This window comes from Chiroxiphia lanceolata, chromosome 3, assembly GCF_009829145.1.
Source record: "Chiroxiphia lanceolata isolate bChiLan1 chromosome 3, bChiLan1.pri, whole genome shotgun sequence".
In the NCBI taxonomy this organism is placed as follows: domain Eukaryota; kingdom Metazoa; phylum Chordata; class Aves; order Passeriformes; family Pipridae; genus Chiroxiphia; species Chiroxiphia lanceolata.
In genome coordinates, this window is record NC_045639.1 from 111,924,923 (window position 1) to 111,947,266 (window position 22,344).

Below are 22,344 nucleotides of genomic sequence, written 5' to 3' on the forward strand. Positions count from 1 at the left end.
ACTATGAAGTGATTCTTCTCACAGTACTTACATCATTTTTAAATCTTACTTTAAAGTGGAGGGTATTTTTCAACCCAAGGAGAAACACCATATTCTTCTAATCTTCCTCTCCCTCCGCTATGTAATTCAATGTATCTTTCAACAGAATTTTCTGACTTTCTTTGAGCATCCCACAAATTTCTGTTCTTACCCTGTTTCCTTTTCATCAGTGGGTTTTTGAGCTTCATCTGCTTTCAGGGATTCAATATCATCATAACACTGGTGTTCTGAATATTTCTCTCTCCACTCTTGACTCATCTGTGCTTATTCAGGACTGCATTCTGGCATGTTTCCCTAGAAGTACTTTTTTATCCACTGAAATTCAGGAAGGACAAAACCAAGCTCCATATCTTTTCTCCCTTAATCCCTGAGAGTTGCTTAAAGCTGTAATGTTCTCCAGGACCTTCTACCTGTTTTTTCCCCTGTGTCTTCCTTATGGGCCATACCTAAATCTTGCTGCTTTTTAGTGTCACAGAATCATTAAGGCCTCTAAGATCAAGTCCAACTGTTAACCCAGTACTGCCAAGTCCGGCACTAAACCAATCCCTAAGTGCCACATCCACATGTATTTTAAACACTTCCAGAGATGATGATTCCACCACTTCCCTGGGCAACCTGTTTTTCAACATCATATTTTATGTTGATAAGCACAGTGTGTTATCAATAATATCAATTTTAGGCTATTCAGCATAATATTTTACATAGTTAATCTTCATATCCATATTGCCAGAACTGCTTCCATGTTTATTATGATAGGAGTCATTCCTCTTTGTATTTTTAGAGTAGGATTTGACTATTTTGTAATTCAAGGAGAATATTAGTGCCGTGAACAAAATCAAACGTGCTGCTTTCAGCTCAACGATACTTAACATTTACTCTGCTTCTATTTTCTAACCTTTGAACAAAAATAGGAAAACAGGAAAAAGTGAAGTGGTAGAACAACCCTTTTTAAATTGGAATAATTACTTATCTTGCTTATTGCTAACTTCATTGAACATTTAGTAGATATTTGTGATAATTCTTCATTGGAGATTTGCTTTTGTCCAAAGTCATATTATTTAAATACTAAATACCCCAGGCTTATTCTTTTTGAAGTAAGAAATTTATTTTTTGTCTTGGCTAACTTGAACATGACCAAGTACATTTTTCTCACATACTGAAACCAGAACGTTTTTCTTAGCTGAAATAGGCCACAGAACATGGCAAAGTAAAAACTAATTACAGAAAAACAAGAGTGAAAAAGGGACTTACAGCAAAATTTGCTTTTAAAAACTTAGCGGTACATTTCGAATGGTAAAGAGTTTTAGAATGTTAAAAAAAACCCAAACCTGAAAGGACATACAAATTCAGTTGTCACACATTCAGTCACACATCGCTGTGTTTTTTCTCCTAAAATCAGGAGTATGAAATGATTTTGAGTAGAGATCGTGTTTTATTGGGCAGCAATCTGGAAGAGATGTGTGGAGGAAATTGTAGAAAATTTCAAGAGTATCGTGAAACACAGATGACATTTTGAAAATGAATATCTGTGTTATAAGGAAACTTTGCTAGAAATTTTTAGAGGAAGAGATGAGATGCAAATGCATCCTACTGCCCACACGTCCTTCCCAGTGACCTCAACCCTGGCTTGTGAGAATTCATACTGTGCTCGTCTACTCCTGAGCCCAGACTGCCACTGGTGTCCACAAGCTGTGGACAGGGTATTTTGTGAAGTGGATGGCAGCTACAGATCAGGGGCTGATTTAATTTGGTGCTTAGATCAGCTTTGAATTGTGGTCCCTGTGGTGAAGGGGAAGTGCTATGCTCAGTTTTCCCTGAATCTTGCTCATTATTGAAACAGCTACTGATGTGGGATGTGGGAAAACAGGCAGGAAAGAGGATAGATAAAAATAGATAGGAAGGGGAGTTCTGTGATTCCCTATTGCCCCATGGAGGTGAACACAGTTTAGATTATTTTTCTTGACAGAGAGGTAAACTGTGGCACATTATTATTCTGGTTTAGATGGGTGGAGAGACACACTTGAATTATGACATATAATTATAAAATAGCTATTCCAACACACCACTGGCTACACCATTATAACAAAAAGTGAACTTGCACTAATCTTTCACCTCCATAAAATAATGCAGGACAAGAAATCATTTCAGTCTTTAGCTCTGCCAAGACCAGGGGGATTCACTTCCTGCTTGCTCGGTGTTGCTGGTTTGCAGGAAGTTCTTTCTGACCTAACTATAAAGCCTGAAATCGAAAGTAATATTTCTAGATTGACTTTAGTACTTGAGATTCCCAGACTGGAAGTAGGAATAAAAGGAAATTTTGAGAATTAATACATTTAATTTCTAGGACTCACGTACATGTAATCGTGCTGCAGCCAGAAGTGCCCTTGTATGTGCTAAATGGTTAACACACACTATCATAGAAGCTGCTTATTAATATTTAGGTGAGGAATTTTTCAGTTTACATCTAAGATAATATTAGTAATACAATCAGGATGTAGCTGATAAATACAACACTATTTCTGCTTAATTAAAAACCCCTTTCATTATAAGAAGGTATTAATAAAAGTACATTGATCTTTTATAGATACAAATCCACTGAAATTAAGCTAGATTTTTGAAAAGAAAAAAGGAATTCTTTTTTCTAGGGACTATTTCATCCTATGTCTGGATATAATGTATTTCAAAAGAATTTCCCATTACTGCCACAAGACTCAACTTTTTGTTGGCCAAATGTCATCCATCAAAAGATTCTTTACCCTTGCTTTGATTTTGTTTAATATAGTGTTCAAGAGAATAAATGCAGATTCATTAATCAAGCTGATGTACATCTTATACCAGTGTCATGATGGATGATGCATTTCCTGGAGACACAGGACATGTGAGTTCTTGATGATCCTTGTGGGTTCCCTTCCAACTCAGCATATTCTGTGATTCTGTGAGTCCCTCTTTGTTCACATTGACAGTGGAAGCCTGAACTTCTACAACTGGCTGAAGGCTAAAGACGTGGAAAGCACCCAGTTCTATGTTTCTGTGCATTGTGAGATAGTTCTGGGAATCAGTGTATCAAATTATCTTTTTTTATCTAGTTTCTGGCACTAAATAAAATTTAGCAAAACATTCAGTACTCATCAAATGGCTATACATTAGTTATCACTGAACTTACCATAGGACAAGAAAACGGTGGACATGACAGCAACAGATGCTTTAAAGAATTATTGGCACAGATTGCCTTCCTCCTGATTAGATTTCAGGTGACTGGAGGGAAGCATCCAAAGTACAGTTTTGACTCTGAAGGCAAATTGTGGATAAAAGTTATAAGGATTCCCCACTGGGTCATGCTCAAGGCAGGGGCAGGTAGTGAAGTGATGACCTAGAATCAGTAAAAGTGTAAAGTGACCGTGGATGGTTTGATTTTTATTTCTGTGCCTCAGGTATTAAATTAGAAAAATGGGAATGATGTTACTGAGTTTCCTAGTAAAGTGCTTGGAGACAATTAGAAGAGGGTACTATAATACACACTTTTTGTGATGCTATCTGTTTATTTACAACCTGAAATTTGTCCTGGCATGGGGACCTCTGTCTCAGTTCCATTGTCCTTGCCACCAATTTCACTGCAAGCGTCTCCAAAAAACAGAAACACTCCCTGTGATGCTGCCATCTCATGAAATAAATCTTGTCTTTCCTTCATTAGCTGATACATTACAGTTTATTACTCTAAGTTATAAAGGGAAATTTATCTAAAGAGAATCTAAAAACTCCAACAGCCTTAAGTTTATTAACAATAGTAGCTCGACTATAAATCACTGTTTACATGAACCCATTAAAAAGGCCTCAATTCTGGACCTATTCTGTAAAAACTTGTGTTAGGTCTTCAGGATTTAGCTTATGGGTTTTTAAGAAAGCAGATCTTAACTAGATGAAATTATGAAGTTAACTGCGAGGTATGAGCTCAACCACTCTGCGTTTCATTACTGGTTGCAGCATGTGGCTGAGTACACAGCACAGAGATACTCACATCTGTAACAAATAACCTTTTTTCCAAAGTGAAGCTCAAACACATATTAACACAGCCTATTTATCTGAATGAACCAAGCCTGCAAATAATTAAGAGTCTACTCTGGGAATACTTACACCATCATAGAAGCTGATTTTCATTCAAGTTGTATCAAAAGAAACCCCAATAACCTTGCTCAACTCGTTTTACACACAACTGCCATTTGTCATCCTGATGACTTGCTGTGACTGAGCCCGTTATTTTTATATATTTATTCGTTCTTACTGAAGGAGTCACTAAATTTGATCTTGTCCTACATCTTGTACAGTGCACAATGGGACAGCTGGTGTGAAGGAGCAGACCTTATTTCTTTTACTCCATATTAACAGTGCTGTTGCAGGCTTTTCCTCATGATAGATATGGGGAATATTGATGGTTGTAGCAGCAGCTCAAAGATGTATTGAGCTTTCTCTCACCTCCACCTGTCTTCTCTGTCTCTTGCAGAGCCCTCAGACTCTGACTTTCTACACTTCCACTTTTTTGACACACTGTTTTTGGTAATGATTTTAATTTCAGTGTATCAGTAGATAGAGGATCCTCTTCCAGATGGAAGGGAGGGTGACTGTTGTTCTGGAACTTGTACAAACAGAACTAAGCAATTTCCTTTACTCAAAAACTCTGTAAAAATACACAAAATACAGGAAACAGTCAAAGCCCTGGAGAGTCTAGTTGAACCCACACAGAGGAGGACTGTCACCGGTACTAGATCTGCTCTGCTCAACCATGACTTTGTCCAGCCCTGGCTTTGGAAGCTCCATTGAGGAAATTTCTCAGAGCCTCTCCTGTTAACTGCTGCAGAGCTGCTCTGTCCTCCCATGAGAAAGGTTTTCCTAACATTCTATTCAGTCCTTCCAAATTGCAATTTCTGGCTGTCATCCCTCATTATATCATCTGACACTAGCAAGAAGAGTTTGGATCCGTCATCTCTCTAATTGCTCTTCAATTATTCGTAGGCAGCAGCCTATAATTGTTTGATCCCCTTAGCTTCCCCAAGCTTAGCTGATATATTTGAATATTAATGCCAGCAGACATTGTTATGTTTACAGTTCATTCGCATCTGAGATATCCAGTGCGGATGACTGGAGTGCATTAAAATCTTTGAGTTTTACTTCAGTTCATTAGAAATAATTTCTCTCAGTATCTCTCTTCCATGAGTTGTCCTACCTTTACTCCCTTGCTCAAAACCTCAGTTCTTCTCAATGTTCAGTGAAAATTATTCTCCTCCTTTGGAACTGTGTTTAGTTTTCCATCTTTATTTCATTCAGCACATCTTTCTTCCTAGTGTTTTATGTCTGAAGCCTCCTTTGCTTTGCTTCTTAATTTGACTTGCAAACCTAATTAAGCCTTACTTTTGGCAGTTCTTTTTTCCTGTACTTCTTGACTTCTGATGGTCTGGCTGATCCTTTTCCTCCTCAAAAAGCCACTGACTGAAATATAAGAATTTGTGAATATAAGAATTTACTTTTGCAGTAGAAGATCCAGGTTCTAAACTGCAAACCAGTGACTGTGTTGACATTGTTTATGCTGCTGTCTCTTAGCTTTATATTAAAATGACTGATACTATTTGAAAAGCTTTATGGAGGTTTGCAGGTTTTTAGTTTAAATGTTTAGTTAGTTTTTGTTTTAAATGTCACTGAGAATTATGATTCTATATGATATAAGACTGGCCCACTTACTCTAAATTAGAAGAGAAATGTATCGGGCACAGTTTTTATGGTCTGTGTGTCTGCTAAATCACCTCTGCTTTTCACAGCTTTAGGCTCTGGGAAATATTTATAGTTTTCGCTTAGGAGTGTGTGCAAGTTTAGATACAACAAACTCTTCAGTTGAAGCTCAGAAGAAGTTTGGTTGGGATTTTTTATGTATTTCTGCATTATTTTGCATCTTTTCCTATCGCATTAGAGGAGAATTGTTAGCAGTGAAGGAGTGCTGGTAATTGGGTGGGGAGGGAGGCAAACAGAGACAAATGTCTTTGCCCATGTGTAGAGTGTTGTCCTGTGACTCCTCTGGCCTATTTGTAAAATGGATGCAAAACAGAAATCCCTGTCATATGACCATGTAAAATTCATGTAGGTAATGTAGCTTTTCCACGTTAACAAAATCACTCTTGAAAGCAACTGAAAAAGATAGCCAACTGTATTAATGGAGAATTTTGTCTTTATTATTGTGAGAAATTCTTTCCTGACCTGTTAAATCCCCTCAGTAATCAATGTTCCTTCTAAAATCTTACTCAGCCTTGATCTTTTCTATGCTACGTCTTGATCTATGCTCTACATTTCACTCATGGCCTTTAGAGAAGCATCATCTACTCTGTTATCGTGAGAACAGAGTTTCCTTTCCAGCTCTGTGATATCTGTATTGATTTTCCTCATGCTCCTTTTCACTTTCTTTTGGTAAACACAGTTAACAGTTTGTGACTGATATTGGAGTTCACTGTCTTAGAAATGCATGAGAGAAATGGAAGTGTTCCATTGTTTTTCAGGAATGACAGTGCTTTTCCAGTTGTTTTCATGTATTTCGGTGGGAGTTTTTTTGTTTGTTAGAAATTCATCATTTGCACTTCAGCAATTGCACTTTTCTTATAGTCGACCCCCTATTTTCATAAACACTGTAGAGAATATCTCCAATAATGAGAGAAAATTGTCCATTTTTTCACCCCCGTTTCGACTGTGTGCCTGTGTAGAAATAGAAGGGTCTCTTCTTGTAGAAATCTGTGCTATGATTATTTTAGGAACTAAATGACCAGAATGCTGGTGACTTTTTAGGGCTCAGCCTTTACCGTGGTCAGAATCACAGAATCAAGATTTTTCATTCCATCCTTGCTGTTTTGCCCTGACACTCTCCTCTCTTCTTGAGGACTTCTGTGATATTTCTGTGTCTCTTGAACTTAGACCTCTAGTGCTGACACTTTTCTTTGTGGCTCCCGAAGGATCAAGATAAATGCTGGAAACACTAATTTTCCTCCTCCCCACTGGCATCATTAACATTATCTTCTGACTCCCCTGGCACCAGTAATGGATATCCTGAATTTGTGCTCAGCCTTAGTGAGAAGTTTCAGTGGAGCTGCATTAGTTGTAAAATTGTACAGTTGGATTCTCAAAGCATAGATCTCCTTAGGGCAGGGGAAGTTATTTGTCTTCTCCTGAGGGATGTATATAGGTCCACAGCTTGGACCTGCTGCCAGTTTCCAGAGATTTTTACAAAAGACCAGTCTCTTGTTTCCTCTGTCTTATCAGACTTCTTGCTCAGTCAGCTGAGGGTGGCTTGTATTGACTGGACTGACTGTCTGCCAAAGCCTTTCCAGTTCATACCCAGTTTGAGAATGTGCCAGTTTTTGGTTTAAATGGCACTGGTAGGTTCAGAAATTCACTGAATCCAACCAAATGCCTCCATAGCCAGTTCGAGTCTTGACGGTGGCCAATAACTTGAGTTTCAAGAGAAGAATAAGAACTACACAATGTACAATGAGGTTCATGCCCTATTTTCATGTTTTCCTGCATTCAACAGGTTCTCTAAATGTGGTGACTCCTACCCATTAGGAACAAGTAACCTCCTAAATTTTCCTTTGAAGATTAGACTTCTTTAAAAAAAAAGGAATCACAGTGTTCTCTGAGACTCCACATGACTAAAAGGAGTTTTTTTATGACCATTTCCATAGACTGTTAGAAGTTTGGAAGTAGCCCAGGGACCAAATGCTAGGAGGACACTAAAATTCTTTGATCTGAAAAATTTTTACAAACAGATTTTTCTGCCTTGTTTCCTCTGTCCCTCTCAAAACCTTTCTGCGTCTTTCACCAAAAAACATCATGCCTTGTACTCACCCCTTCCATGTCATTCATCCTGCAGTGTTGAGTGGTCAGTCCAGTCTCTGATGGGCCCAGGAAATCAGTCTCTGCTGCCTCCAGGAGTGCTTTTTCAAAGAAATGCTGTCTCCTATACCACCCTGAGGCTTAGGAGGAGCTTTGCTGAACAACTTCAAAGATATTTTCCATTGTTCTTCAAATTATTTGTGAAACTCCCTCATATTTTAATGTATTTTAATTTTGAGAGAAGATAGTATTTCCATGAAAGGTAATTTCAGATCATCTCCACCCCAGTCAAAGTGAATTTAAATGATATACAAGATCACAGCATTTGCACGTTCATATCCCAGTTGTGGGCTCCTCACCAGTTGCCAGGTTATCTATTCCAACATTTTAGAATTCAGTCTATCTGTTGATTAGAATTTAAAGCCCTCCCAATTTTTTATGTCAAGAACATACTTAAGAAATTAAATATTCTAACTTTTTCCAACAGTTGCATTCAATTTGAAGGATCTAGTAAACATTATGAATCACAGCTATGGGAAATCCCACATGGCTAATAAAGTTTTGGTAGTAATAGGAGATAAATTTAAGTTTTCATAATAGATTATCTAAACATCTCCAATGCAAAGCATTAAACAAAGCAGGCCCAGAAGCTATTGTATGGTTTTTAAACTATCTTCAGAATCTGTAAAGAATCTGAATCAATGTAATAATTTTCAAACTATTGATGTTCTGGCAGAAATGTTGCTGCTTTTCCTCCTATTGTTACCAATACTTCTGTTCAGAATTTGAGAGTACATTTATTGGGGTTTTTTACGTTAGCGAGAAGATATTCCTACCTCCCAGTAGTTTGATTTTAACCGTTTCCACAGTTTCATTAAAACTGTCTTTTAGCAAGAGGAAGTGTAGTAATTTATCCTTACAGGGATGTTGTGACTCAAACACTCCCTTCCCTTCCTGTTGCTTGATCCAATGTAATTAAATAATAGATTTCATTTCATAACTTTGCAGTAGCAATAAAGAGGAAATTATGTTCAGAAGGCATGTTTATTTTTTTTCCTCAGCCTTTTCATGGCTTAAAAGTGATTCTCTTCGTGCTAAAGTAATGTGAAACAGCCTTTTCAAACTTATGTCCTTGGGAAATGAATGTTAATTAAAGAATGAACATTAAATAGGAGTTAGGAAATCAGGGCCTTTTTTCAGACACAAATATCTGTTGTTCAGATTTTACATTTATGTTCCTTTGTGGTGCTTTCTTTTCTCTCTCTTGAATGAGAGCTCCCTCCTTGTTTCTTTCTTTCATCTTTCCAAGACAAAATCTGTCACGTTCATGTTATCATCACACAATTTACCTTGTGGGTTTTGAAGCTCTGAGAACTTTAATTCATATAAATAAGAAAATACAGCAAACCAACACATACATACAAAAATTTGGACTTCCTTTCCTCAGTTTTACATGCAGATGGGTCTACCTTGGACTGGAACTATCGTTTTCATAAATTTCCCTCTGTTTTTCTCTTTATCTTGCAGTAGAAGATTCTTGGAAGAAAGTAGTCATAAATTTAGGATTTTCAAACCATTTTGTAATGTCCTGGAGAGGTATTTCTTGATATAAAAGAATAAATTCATAGAACTGTCATTGTTATGACCCATTCTGATTATACCTTATAATCATTAAAGATTACAGAACAGGATGAGGTTTTTTCTAGTGTCATAATTTACACTCCATGCATATCTTGTGATTAAAAAATTATTATAAACTAGATGATTTTGATTTTTTTTTTCCTATTGATAATTTGGATACATCTTGCAAGATGACACTTACCTGGCTGTCAAAATTCTGCAGGCAATATAATGAACCTTAAGCCAAGACACCTATATGGCCTCTCTAGCATCCAAAACCCTTTAAACCCATAGTCATTTACATCTTCTATGTGTTTAATCTGAGAGATCCTGTAGCATTTCCCTGTAGTCACCAGAAGCTCTCACTTGGTTGGAATTTGCACTTGAGCAGATGAGAATAAAAAGCTATGATGAAAGAGCAATGTGAATCATTTCAGGTAAAATCGTTTAACTTACAAAGTCTTCCACCATTATTTTCAAGTATGAACATGATGGCATATCTCTCCAAGGCTTTCCATTTCCATGAGAATAGGCTTCTAATGGAAAATGTTGCTATTTTGTATCTTTGGTTGAACCTGAATCCTTTTTTTCTCCTTCTGTCTCCTAATCTAAGTTTTCAAAAGACATTGAATTTGAAAGCAGTGTCTTACTTATGTTTTGAGATTTAAGGTTTTGTCCTTCAATTTGAAATGTTTGAAGAAAAAATTTTTTATTACTTTGAGATCACTTCAGCCAGAGGATCAGGGTTCTGTCTTCACAGAATCACAGAAACACAGAATAGGTAAAGTTGAAGGGGACCACAGTGAGTCATCTGGTCCAACCTCCATGCTTAAGCAGGGCCATCCAGCACACTTGGCACAGGATTGTGTCCAGATGGTTCTGGAATATCTCCAGTGAGGGACACTCCACACCCTTGCTGGACAATCTGTGCCAGTGCTCGGTCACTGCACAGGAAAGAAATTCTTCCTCATATTCAGATGGAACTTCCTGGGCATCAGTTTGTGCCCATGGCCTCTTGTCCCATTGCTGGGCATCCCCGAGCAGAGCCTGGTCCATCCTCTGCCCCCTCCCTGCAGACCCTACAGACATGGATGAGGTCCCCTCTCAGTGTCTCTTCTTGAGGCTGAACAGCCCCAGCTCCCTCAGCCTTTCCTTGTTAGAGAGATGCTCCAGTCCCTTCATCATCTTTGTCACCCTCCACTGGACCTGCTCCAGGAGCTCCATATTTCTCTTGTCCTGAGGAGCCCAGAGCTGGACACAACACTCCAGATGTGCCTCACCAGGGCTGAGCAGAGGGGCAGGATCACCTCCCTGACCTGCTGACAGTGCTCTCACTAATGCATCCATTTGCCGTGGCCACAGGTCACACTGTTGGCTCATGGGCAGCTTGTTGTCCACCAGGACCCCCAGGTCCTTCTCCACAGAGCTGCCCTCCAGCAGTCACTCCCAGCCTGTGCTGGTGCCTGGGGTTGTTCCTCCCCAGGTGCAGGACCCTGCATTTGCCTTTGTTGAACTTCAGACAAGTCTCTGCCCATCTCTCCAACCTTTCCAGGTTCTCCATACTCAGTGCACTGGTGGTTGCCTGCTCTTCATGGCAATACTTGTGCTCTTCTTTCACTACCCTGAGGCTTCCTCTAAAAACACTTTATCTCTGTGCTTGGAGGAGGTAAATACATATCTCATTCTCTCTGTGTCAAGCAGTGATGCCTGATTCCAATTTGCTGTCATATGGAAAGGAAAAGTATTTATTTAATGTTCTGGTGAAGCTAATATAAAACAGTGATTATTTTCCTTTGTGAGCAATGTAAGGATACGTGATTTATACAAATGGTGCTCTCTACAGCAATGGGAGAAAGGAGCCTGTTTATATTAGATGGTGTCTCAATCAACAGAGAGCAGGTTTTTTCCTCCTTACAGCTTTGGAAACTGTGGAATAATAATCCTGAGTGGTACTTTCTTCTGGGACTTGAAACCAAAAGACAGGAAGCTGGAGTATAACATAAACCTCTGCTAGTTTGCATGCCATAGTAATACTAGAGAAAGAGAAGAAATAGTACTAATTGATGAATAGGAAATGAATCTGAGTTAATAGACTAAATATTCCAAAATAATATTATTTTCAGTTCTTAAAAAGGGTAAATTCTAATTGCTTTTTTTGTTTCTTTTACTAAAGGAAATGTGAACGCATTTATTGATGAAAAGATTGCACATTCTTGTTTTTTCACGGTAACTTTTAGTGCCATAAAGGCATTAAAAGATGTAACTTAGGTGGAAGTAATGGTTATATTTGAGATTTGCAACTTGGAATAGCTATAATGATACTGCTGTGAAAATGGAACAGCTCATTGGGAAAGTTTGAGTAGTTGGTTTTATTATAGTTTGGATTAGATGACCTTTAAAGGTCCCTTCCAACCCAAACAATTCTATAATTTCCTGAAAAACATCAGCAGTTATTTGGTTTAGATACAGGGAAATTTGCTGCAGTGATTTGCCGTGGGGTGGAATCATTTACCTCAGCATCCAGAATATCCTGGGAATCCTAGAAAGTGGACAGTCAACAACAGAGGACACCTACACTCCTTTTCCTTAGAAATAGAGAGATCTGTTCGCAGAGGTTGGAGTTCTTTTGGCCATGAGAATTTTTCAGTTTCTTGTTGGCTGAGGAGTCTTTCGTAACTACAGAGTTCACACTTCACAAAGCTTTTCTCACAGTCTCGTGCTCGTTCTAGAGAACACTGCCTCCATCCTTTCCACTTGGATGATATTTTTCAAGCTTATTTTTTATCCCTTGTAATAATAAGAGCTGGAACAGCAGTTTCCAAGTTTGTTTTCTTGCCTGCTGTTATTACCAGCAGTGGGAGAGAGCATCAGCAGTGGCCATCCCCAGTGACACACCAAGTCTTGAATTAATGCCTGTGTAGCCCCTGAATAACTTGACCACATGAAAACTGAGTTCAGTGAGTCTGAATATTCTCTGTACCCAGAGACTTTATGGTTTTAATGCTGTTGGTATAATTTCACTTCATTTGGTCAGTATTGCCTGCCATAAATGTCAGGTGTGCAATAGGGTTTCTTTTGTTTCCTGGAGAGTAGAAGAATTACAGTTATAAAATGTTGGCCCAAAATGTTGATTTTGGAATTCGAATTGAAGGAAGGAAAAATAGGAAAAAGTCATGCCTGAAGCTTAAGTTGAAATGTAGTTATTGTTCATGAGTGCATTAAAGTCTTTTCCCCATGTGACAGAAAATGGAAAAACAAGCTCTAATTTAACAAGCTGAGTTTAAATTATTTATAAAGAAGAGATTTTTTTTAAAAAAGATTGATATAAACTCATCTTTTGCAAAAAGCAATATTAATTTCATTATTTGCTTGGAAATTTATTTTACTTAGTAATATATTTAATATAATTTTAAAAGAATCATCCTGTTTCAATACATGCAAATTTTCACTCTAAGTAACAGAACTTGGGAACATAGTGTATTTTCCTGTTGGCCTATTCCATTACACAGTCTGACTCTGTAGTTTTCTAAAGGCTCTGAACATTTTCCTGATTTTTTTTTTCTGTATCTTTTGTATTTTTAGAAAGATCTTGTTTGTAACATGAAGAATATGAGCTCAAGCAAGCAGGGGGTGTTCTGCTTTTGCTATTTTCACTCCCTAGGAGCGTGTGCCTTCTGTTTTTGCATTTTTTTACTCTGATAGTACTGAATGTGTTGCTAAAAACATGAAAATTATATTAAATGTTCAATTTAAACAGATGTGAATAGTAAGACAATATCTTCATCATATTGATCTGTAGGGCTCTTGAATTGTGGTGGTACAGTTAAAAATGTGCAGGTTGGGGTGTAGGGCTGTTGACTGGATTTTGTAGGACTGACTTTCACAGAATTTCAGTCTGAAGGCAGCTGAGGAAAGGGCTGGAACATTCTGACATTAACTTTATATCAACTGCTTGTCATCTCTGATGTTAAAAACGTTGAGTATTGGACCTATAGACATGTTCTTTATGCCTTTGGTGGGAAGGAGTCCTTGTGTAACCTGCCAATTGCCAGAGGAGCTTTTGCGATAATTCTTCTCCAGCTTCTAGGAACTGGCTGCAGACTGTCTGTACCCAGACCTCGCTCTTTGGGCTGCCTGAAATGTGGAAATCAAAAGCTGTTGCCACCTGCCAGAAGGAGAGGAGAAACAGTTGGTTGTGCTGCAGGGACTCAGGAGTAAGGTTTTTATGAAGGGATAAATATAACAAATTGTGTCCTTGAAAACGAGTTCTCTGTAAATGCCAGAGGCACAGGGGTATGAACTTGTGTTTTCTTATTCTCATGATCTGTATGGACTGAAGTTCACTATATGTCAAGCGTAAGATAAGAACTCTTATCACTCTCCTCAACTACTTGAAAGGAGGTTGTAGCCATGTGGGGGTTGGTCTCTTCTCCCAAGTAACAAGCAATAAGACAAGAAATAATAGCCTTCAGTTTCTCCAGGGTAGGGTTAGATTGGGTATAGGACATTTTTCTTCACAGAAAGGGTTGTCAGGCATTGGAACAGGCTACCCAGAGAAGTGGTGGAATCACCATCCCTGGAGAGATTTAAAAGACCTGTGGATGTGGCACTTGGGGACATGGTTTAGTGGTGGATGTGGCAGTGCTGGATTAATGGTTGGACTTTATGATCTTAAAGGTATTGTCCAACATAAATGATTCCATGATTCTCTAAAGCCTCAAAATGGGACATAGAGCTTCATCTTCTTGAGGTCACACATAATCATCTGGTGTGACATTAAATGTTCTTCAGTAAAAAATACTTAGATTTGAAACCAGATACCTAGTAAGAAGAAAATTGATTGTCTTTTCATGTGCAGATGGGCATTTTCTGGTTTAGGCAGCTTGTGATGGTTCAGTCATGCTCTTTAACCCTTGTGCAGTGATCCTGAATCATTACCTATTAGAGTGCTCTGATAGGCTCCTTAATGTAATTACCTCCCCAAGATGTGCTAACTGCATAAAGCACATCGCTGTGCTGACTTATGGAAACAAATTCTGTGTTTTTCCTCTGTGTGTGTCTTAGAATGGGAAGCTCAGGTGTTAGCATTAATAGCATATGAGATATTACATTGAAAGATTGAAATGTAAGCCTGTATTTACTTCTTTTATTTAGTTGCCTATGAAAAAGTATCAGGATGCTCTGTTTGGAATGTATTTACAGGACTACATCCAAATTCAGAATATTCTTTGGTAATTATGTAGTTGCATAGTTTTTATCTGGAAAAGATGAAAAAATAGGACATTTTAATGCATATTTAATAACAAAACAGCCTTCCTGCCTCAGAAAAAAAATTCACCCAGGTGAACTATGATCTAATTTTCTTGTATAATGAAAACAAAATCGTAGCTCCTGCAGCATTATTCTTGGCTCCCAGCAGTTCCAAGGCATGCAAACATTACCACTCCAACTCCGTCCTGCAGTTTAACTGGAAGGATTATGTCACAACACAGTATGTTTGTTTTCCAGCTTTTTGTCTGTTTGTCCATCAAGACAGTTTTGTAGAAGAAGTATCGGTAATTGTTGACTTTGGAGGTAGTGGAAGAAAAATAATTATGGAAAAAAAAAAGCAGCAGACAGTCCCATTGAAGTAACTGTGCTTCTGTCACAGGAGAATGAATACTCCTTTCAACAAATCTATAATTTGCAGAAGTTGCAAAAAGAAAATAGCCGTAAGGTGACTGTTAACATACTTCAGTTCATCCTGCCAAGAAAGTTAACTTCATAAAGTCATTAAACCCGTGATTACATTTTAAAATATTATTCCCCAGCCATTTCTTCTTAGACTTTAAAATATAGTTACTGTATATACTACTTTCTTTGTAATGTGAAAAATTGTAAAATACGCTTATTTTTCATAAACTCCTAATTATTAGCAGAGCTATTTGCGCTCCTATAGTTAAAATCATTTCAACACTTCCGTTATTTAAACTTCACTTTTAGAGGTTCATAATTTGGCTGTAATAAAACATATATTCATACTCTGAGGTCTCAAATATTGTTTGCTGGTGCTAAGAAATTTAGCCTGTTTTTCTTTAAAAAGCTGAGTAATTTGGATTGTTTGCTGTTCTTCAATATCATCCCAAACAAAATATTTTGTAATGTGGGCTTAATAGTTTAAAAATTAAAAAAAATTAGGAGAAGACAAGTGAGTATGTTGGAACTGCTGCTGCCCCGGATTCTGTGACTGGCACTGAGTATCCCTCAGGCTTGGAGAAGGGACATGGTGGGAAATTCTTACCATGTCTCCCCCGTTGCCATATAGGAACCTCATCTGGGAAAAGTTATTGCAGCATTTATATCCCACCCCTCTTCTGGAGCCACGGGCAGTGCTGCTCACAGAGACTGCAGCAAAGGGTGAGAGACCTCCTGACTTCAAGGCTGCAGAGCTGAGAGCAGCTTTTCTGGAATGACAAATGCCTGGGTGCTCCGGGATGGATCGTTCCTTTGGTACGGCTTCCTGAAATCCCCCTTCGTCCCGGAATGCGGTAATGACTCAACGAGGCCTTCTGCTCCGGAAATTCAGGAATCGGGGCTTATTGCATATTAATGGCAACTCTGGGACAGTCAAATAAGACAGTTTGTTATAATGCTAATTATAGCAAAGCACTCATGTTGTGGTTTGAGTGAGTCAATTATGTGTGTGTTAGACTATAAATACATCTTCCCCCCAACCTCGGCTGCGTGGGACGTAATTTTTATTTAATTTCTTGGATACATATTTACCTGAGCATATCCTGGTTTCCCAGGTAAATATGTGTACTCATTATGGTCTGTTTGGATAAATAATCCATATTTTATAACTGCACAGGAAGTAATTATTTTCATATTTTGCTTTCTTTAAGCCAAAGAAATTAAATGCTGTGTGTCCATTCCTTAAAATAAAATAGATGCAAAAGTTGGGGCAATACGAGAATAAAGTTTTCATTGTTTTGGTAGAAACTGAGAATATTATTCCAGATTTTGATCTTTGTTTATCCCAGAATAACTCCATTAAAGTAAACAATGTTATTCAGGATTTACTTAGATGCAAATGGGACGTGAATTTGGCCTCTGCTCCTTACTCTCCCTTCCTTCATCACGAGGCTCCTGTAAGCAGCTCACACACAACCTATGCTATAATGTCATTGTCATGTGTTTATCATTTGGAAAAATAATGTATTTCAGCTACAAAAATTAACATATCTGAATTTTATGGTAAGAAATTTAATACCTTAGAGAGTCACAGAATGGTTTGGGTTGGAAGGGACCAAGAGATCATCATTGTGGTCCTGTACATTTTAGGGAACTAGAGCAAACTTTCACATCTGATATTTCTGCCATTGTTTTATGTGATATTTGGAAAAGCTGTGTTGTGTTATCACCATGCTAAGGTCAGGTTTTCTAACACTTTTAAACTCAGTGGGGCCAAAGTCAGCCCTGGCATAAATCCATTAACTGCAATAGATTTACACCAGAGAGGAATATTGGCTCGTACTTGGTAATTTTTTTTTTTATCCAGCTCTTTGTATTTTATGTTAGAAATATAAGTAGCTTGCGTGCCCTCAAACTAATCAGAATAAGAAACAGTTTTGCTTATGCCAAAAAAATAGAACTATCGTTTTTCACATTCTTACATTTTTCAAGTAAGATTGTATTACTGTGACTCCTGAATTCCTGAAATCTCTCTGGTCTTGGTGACTGCAAGGGCCAAGAGGGAGTTTCAAGGGGAAGCTCTGAACTTCTTCACGCAGTGTGTTTTGTGTTGTGAGTATGAGATACAGTTAACATTTTGTGTGCATGTGATTAGTGTGGAAAAAAATTAATGCAGTCCAGTATTATGATTTATGGACTGAATCTTTTGCCCACTGAACACTTGCCAAAATGAAAATCTTTCCCCCCCCCCCGCCCCTTCTTCTTTGGATATTAGAAACAGCTACTGTTTTTGTTGATCTTTTTAACTTCTGAATAGGCCTATTTCAAGTCATAGCAGCATGGGAGCTCAGATTAATAATATACTTATTCAGCCAGTGATACTGAGTGAAACCATTGCTAGTGTGAGCACGAAGGATAGGATTTCTTTAAATTATTTTCAGGTGCATTAATGCATTTCTAAGGAATAATATACAGATATTTGAACATAAATTAAATTGCTGTTTATTGATCATGTTGCAGGTGTGTATGAATTTTAATATCATGAATTTTTAAAGGTGTCTCTCCTTTTGATAACTTTTGTACTGTGCTTATGATCAGTTTTCCATCACAGGGTAAACAAGGATGAAAGGAAAAAAACCCTATGATTAAATCTTGCTTTTTGGACAATGTTTTTTAATTTTGAGGATAAAGTATATTCCTTGCTGGGAAGCATCCTTTCCATCCCACCATATCTACAGCATCACGATTTACACTTAAACAGGTTGTCCAGAGAGGTGGTGGATACCCCATACCTGGAAACATTCAAGGTTGAGACTGGACAGGGCTCTGAGCAACCTGATCTAGTTGAAGGTGTCCCTGCTCATTACAGGGGGGGTTGAACTAGAGGAACTTTAAAGACTCCTTCTAACTCAAACCATTGTATAGTTCCATGATCATCTTGGGAATGGGAGCAAATCCCATTAACTTCTTTTGTGCATTTAGGTTGAACCTCCTCAGCTCAGCAGTTTGATAAATATCATTGTACAAATTTCTAACCAAGGCTACAAGGTTTCTGGCCCTGTGCTAATTTTGATATGATCCATTAGTGTACAAAACAGCCTGATTTCCTGTGCCTACTGAAGGCTGATGGAATTAGTCCCTTAGAAAGAGATTTTTGCTCTTTCCAGCACAATTTGAAGTGTTTAGGGCCTTAGGAGGCAGTGGAGTTGAGGACAGTCCATTGCTTCCCACTCCTTTGGCCACCTCTTACCAATTTTCATGGCATTCCTTGCTCAATCCCATCGTTATCACTTTCACAGCTGAAGGGCCTGGTCTACTCAATAAGGTTTTTTAATTCCATCATTAATAGAGTTGTTTTTTCCTGTCAATTCATTTTCTTTCTCCCGGATGAAATAAGAGCGCGCCTAAGAAAGTTCTTCATGTGAGTCTGGTTTGTACTAATGCTAAGTGAAGTAAGGGTAGAATTTCTTTCAAAAAATACTTAGGTAAGCTGTTTAAAATTAATATTTGTTATTCTAAAAAATTGGGAGAGGGATCAGCCACCCTTCCACAGTTGCAGATAAAGTGCTATGGCAAGAATTTGGCATTTTTACATTGCCTGAGAGAATTATATGTTCATTTTCTGTGCTAAGGAAAGGAAAAAAAAAGGGCTGCAGTGCTTTTTAAAAGCAATCATTTTAAATATAAACAAAAAAGCTTTTGCTTGAGATTTGTCAAAAGTCTTTCAGGCTTTTCATGAAATTGTTTTTCACTTCTTGGAGAAAAAGAACCGAGTGAGCGACACCTTTGAGAGTCCCAGCTTGTGTGTTAGTGCACAGCCTGTATTTTGCTATTCAGGACTGCGCAAAATATTATCTGAATTTATTTAAAACAAACCCCAGTGAATAAAGTTTTGAACACTGAAAAAGTCATCCTAATTTATTCATTTATTTTAGTTGCAGCAAGCAGCTGAAGTTTCTCAGATGAGAGGAGCTCGAGTCATCTCTGCTGAAGATCTTCTGTTCTTAATGCGCAAAGATAAGGTACAGTAACAAGACAGAAGTTTTTATTTACATAATCAGCTGCTTATTGTGTTTTCAACTGTTTGCTTAACCTATGGAAAAGGAGTCCATCATCATGGATAGCTTTATTTAAAAATAAAGCTGCTCTGGAGTTGAATCTTACTGTGCACACTGCAGTCATTCTATATAATATTTTAATTAAGTCTTGTCTTTTCCTGTAACTTCGATTATCAATAGATTTTTTTTCACAAAGCTCTAGGGTGGGTAGTGCACCTTAGACCTCAAAACAATTTCTTAATTAGGTAAAAATATTGATCCTGATCCTTTATATTCCTTTTATTAAAAATCAATAATTCTAATTTCCCCTTGGATATGCAGGGTGTAGATGTGACATTTGACAATGTGACCATTAGAGTTTTGTCATTTAGACTGTAAATTATCTTTATTTTCTTTTATAATATTTTTTTTCTGTACTATATCCCTCTAAAATTTCCAAATCTAGGGATGGTCTTGCTTTCTCTGAATAGTAACAGGTCAATTAAAAAAATAGTTTTCTTTCCTCAAATATCAAAATTCTTCGAACATTATTGTCAGTTATTTTTATCTACATTATTTATTCTTCCTATATCTCCTTTTCTTCCTTAGTTCCTCACTTTCCCTCACCCTTTTCTCTCCTCATTTGATAGTTGAAACCTGATGACCAAAACGATTTCAAAACTAAAAACCACTAACACGTGAAAACCAATTGCAGTTTCTTTATCTGATATGAGCCATAAGGCTGTACTGAAAAGAGCAGTTAATATAGATGTCAAAGTTCATGGAAATATGCATTTCTAGGCTTGAATTTCCAAACTTGAGTAAAGATTTTGGAGAGCCCTAAAGAAGCCTTATTGCTGAATTTCTCCTTTCTGAAAGTCAAACCCATTTCTCTCTCACAGCAAAATACCAAGGAGTTCAAATAAACAATATTTAATGTTTAATTGCTATTTACCTTGAAGTACTTTCTATGTATGGATTTTCTGCAGAATCAAAAATTATGAACATTTTAACAATTATATTTACTGACTAATGTATTTCACATTACAGTTTAAATAAAAAATATATTGCACTAAATAATGTAAATTTATTTTTTCTCTCAGAAGAAGCTTAGAAGGCTACTTAAATACATGTTTTTTCGAGACTACAAATCTAAAATTGTCAAAGGAATAGAAGAAGATGACCTCCTCGAAGGTAGAAAAAAGAAATTACTTAATTTGGGAGAGGCTTGATGTTTTATAAATGTGCTGAACAGTTCAATGCAAAGTATTGCTAACTCGCTTAATAGTTAGAGACACACAACTATTGTCTTTAGAGGAATTTGTTTGAAAATTTCTACTTTTGCATTTGAAATACTTCTAAAGTCGACATCTACCACCTGCAATTGAATGAACATTTGTTAAATTATTGTCAAAAGGTTTTGGCATATTTAAAAAAACATCCCATAGTCTGAAGTCATTGAATACTAATATATGACCTGGGTCTTTTTTTTTGCTGTGGTTTAACATTTTATACTTTGAATCTGTAACTTAAAGAATGGGAAACACTTCTGTTTCCCCATTCCATGAGCAAGTCAGTGATTTTATAACCAATGCATTTAAAGGAAAAGGTCTTTGAATTAAAAATATATTAATTTATGCCATATAATTTGCTGGTATAAGGTTTTGTTGATTTATATTGACATTAGATTTAACATTTCTGTTGTAAAAAGTCAAGTTAAAACTTATCATAGCAAATCTAAACCTTTCCATACTGTTACAACATCTAACAATGTCCATACACAACTTTTTGTATTTAACTTATTTCCTTTCTCAGAGCCTTTTGTTGTTTTTTCCCTTACAATGAATTCCTTGTATTTGGTTCCTGTGAGCATCCACACTGATGTTAGGTAAACATTGTACTGCTTGCTTTGACTTAATCAAGCTGTGGATAAATTTTTACCAACTCATTTGAGATTTAATTTGCCTGTGGCATTTTATTTTCACCACACATGAAAAGGTATCATTTCGTGCAAGTAATGTGGCAGTGTCACTTCTTACCTGACAGCTTTGGGTTTTAATACTTAAGCTTGTGGTACTACTTAAAATGAATAAACAATTTTCCTAAGTTGTTTAGATGCTCATGAAATGCTTTCTTAACACAGTTTATCCTGAAATTAAAGTTCCATTTTCTGTGGGGCTTTGGTAATTGAAGCCATTAATTTTGTTTTGTGAATTTAACGCTTTTGTAGCTGCTCTTCTGTTTAGAACAACAGAGATCACAGAGATCACCCTGCCAGGGTTCTCCAGGTTTTACTGCAGAGCAGGGGTCCATCACCTCTGGAACTGCATCCTAGTGTGTGTTAGGGTTTGCTTTAAGCTGTAGGTAATGAGGATGTTCTGCATGTGTTGAGGGAAGAGCATTTCCTCCATATATTCTGCTCTATGAGTGAGGTTCTTTCGTGCAACCAAAGAGAGGTAGTTTCTTTTACATCTGTATCCACTGTGGATTCTTTGGTGAGAAGTAATAATATAGGAGCAGCAAGTTTCTCTAGATCATGAAAAAGCTAGGTTATACCAGAAAACACTAAAGGTAATTTTTTACCGTCACTGCAGAGTAGTGACCTTGATCAGGTAGCACAGCTCGTTTGAGGGGACAGTAAGAACAGGCCCTTTTCTGCATTGTGCTGATTCTAAAACATCAGTTGATGTTTGGAGAAGCCAAATAAGTTTGTTATTCTTTTCTTGTCTTCATGAAGACAAATTCAACAGTAATAACACCAACAAAAGGCAGAAGCTTGCTCAAGACTTTCTCAACTCCATTGACCAGACTGGAGAGCTCTTAGCCATTTTTGAAGATGATGAGATTGATGATGTCAAGCAAGAGCGAATGGAGGTAATTCTTTTCTTTCACTGGTGCTCAGCTCCAGCAGAGAAAACTGTGAAATATTTCATACATCGTGTTGGTCTGATGCTTTTTTCACGCTGCATATTAAATCATTGGTACATGTTTTTTTCCTTTTGCCCAGATGGTGTAAAGGAATCCTATTTCCATATTTTTCCTATTCCTTCTAATGTTTCCTGATATCTAAGCACACATGCTGAGAAGGAAGATTACAAAAGGGTAGTTATGG

General features: G+C 37.3%; 1 protein-coding gene across 13 annotated transcripts in view; it reads left to right on the forward strand.

The window, feature by feature from the left end:
* The window catches only part of SUPT3H (SPT3 homolog, SAGA and STAGA complex component), a 301,102-nt gene that overhangs the window by 157,685 nt on the left and 121,073 nt on the right, over positions 1–22,344 (forward strand). For all 13 annotated transcript variants that reach the window (XR_004356086.1, XR_004356087.1, XR_004356089.1 and 10 more), the window contains exons 4-6: positions 19,131–19,217; positions 20,336–20,426; positions 21,970–22,106. Coding sequence is in view for 8 of the 13 variants with exons in the window: in XM_032683161.1 (XP_032539052.1) it covers positions 19,131–19,217; positions 20,336–20,426; positions 21,970–22,106 (315 nt within the window). In the remaining 5 variants the exon portion in view is untranslated. The remainder of the gene's footprint in view (positions 1–19,130; positions 19,218–20,335; positions 20,427–21,969; positions 22,107–22,344) is intronic.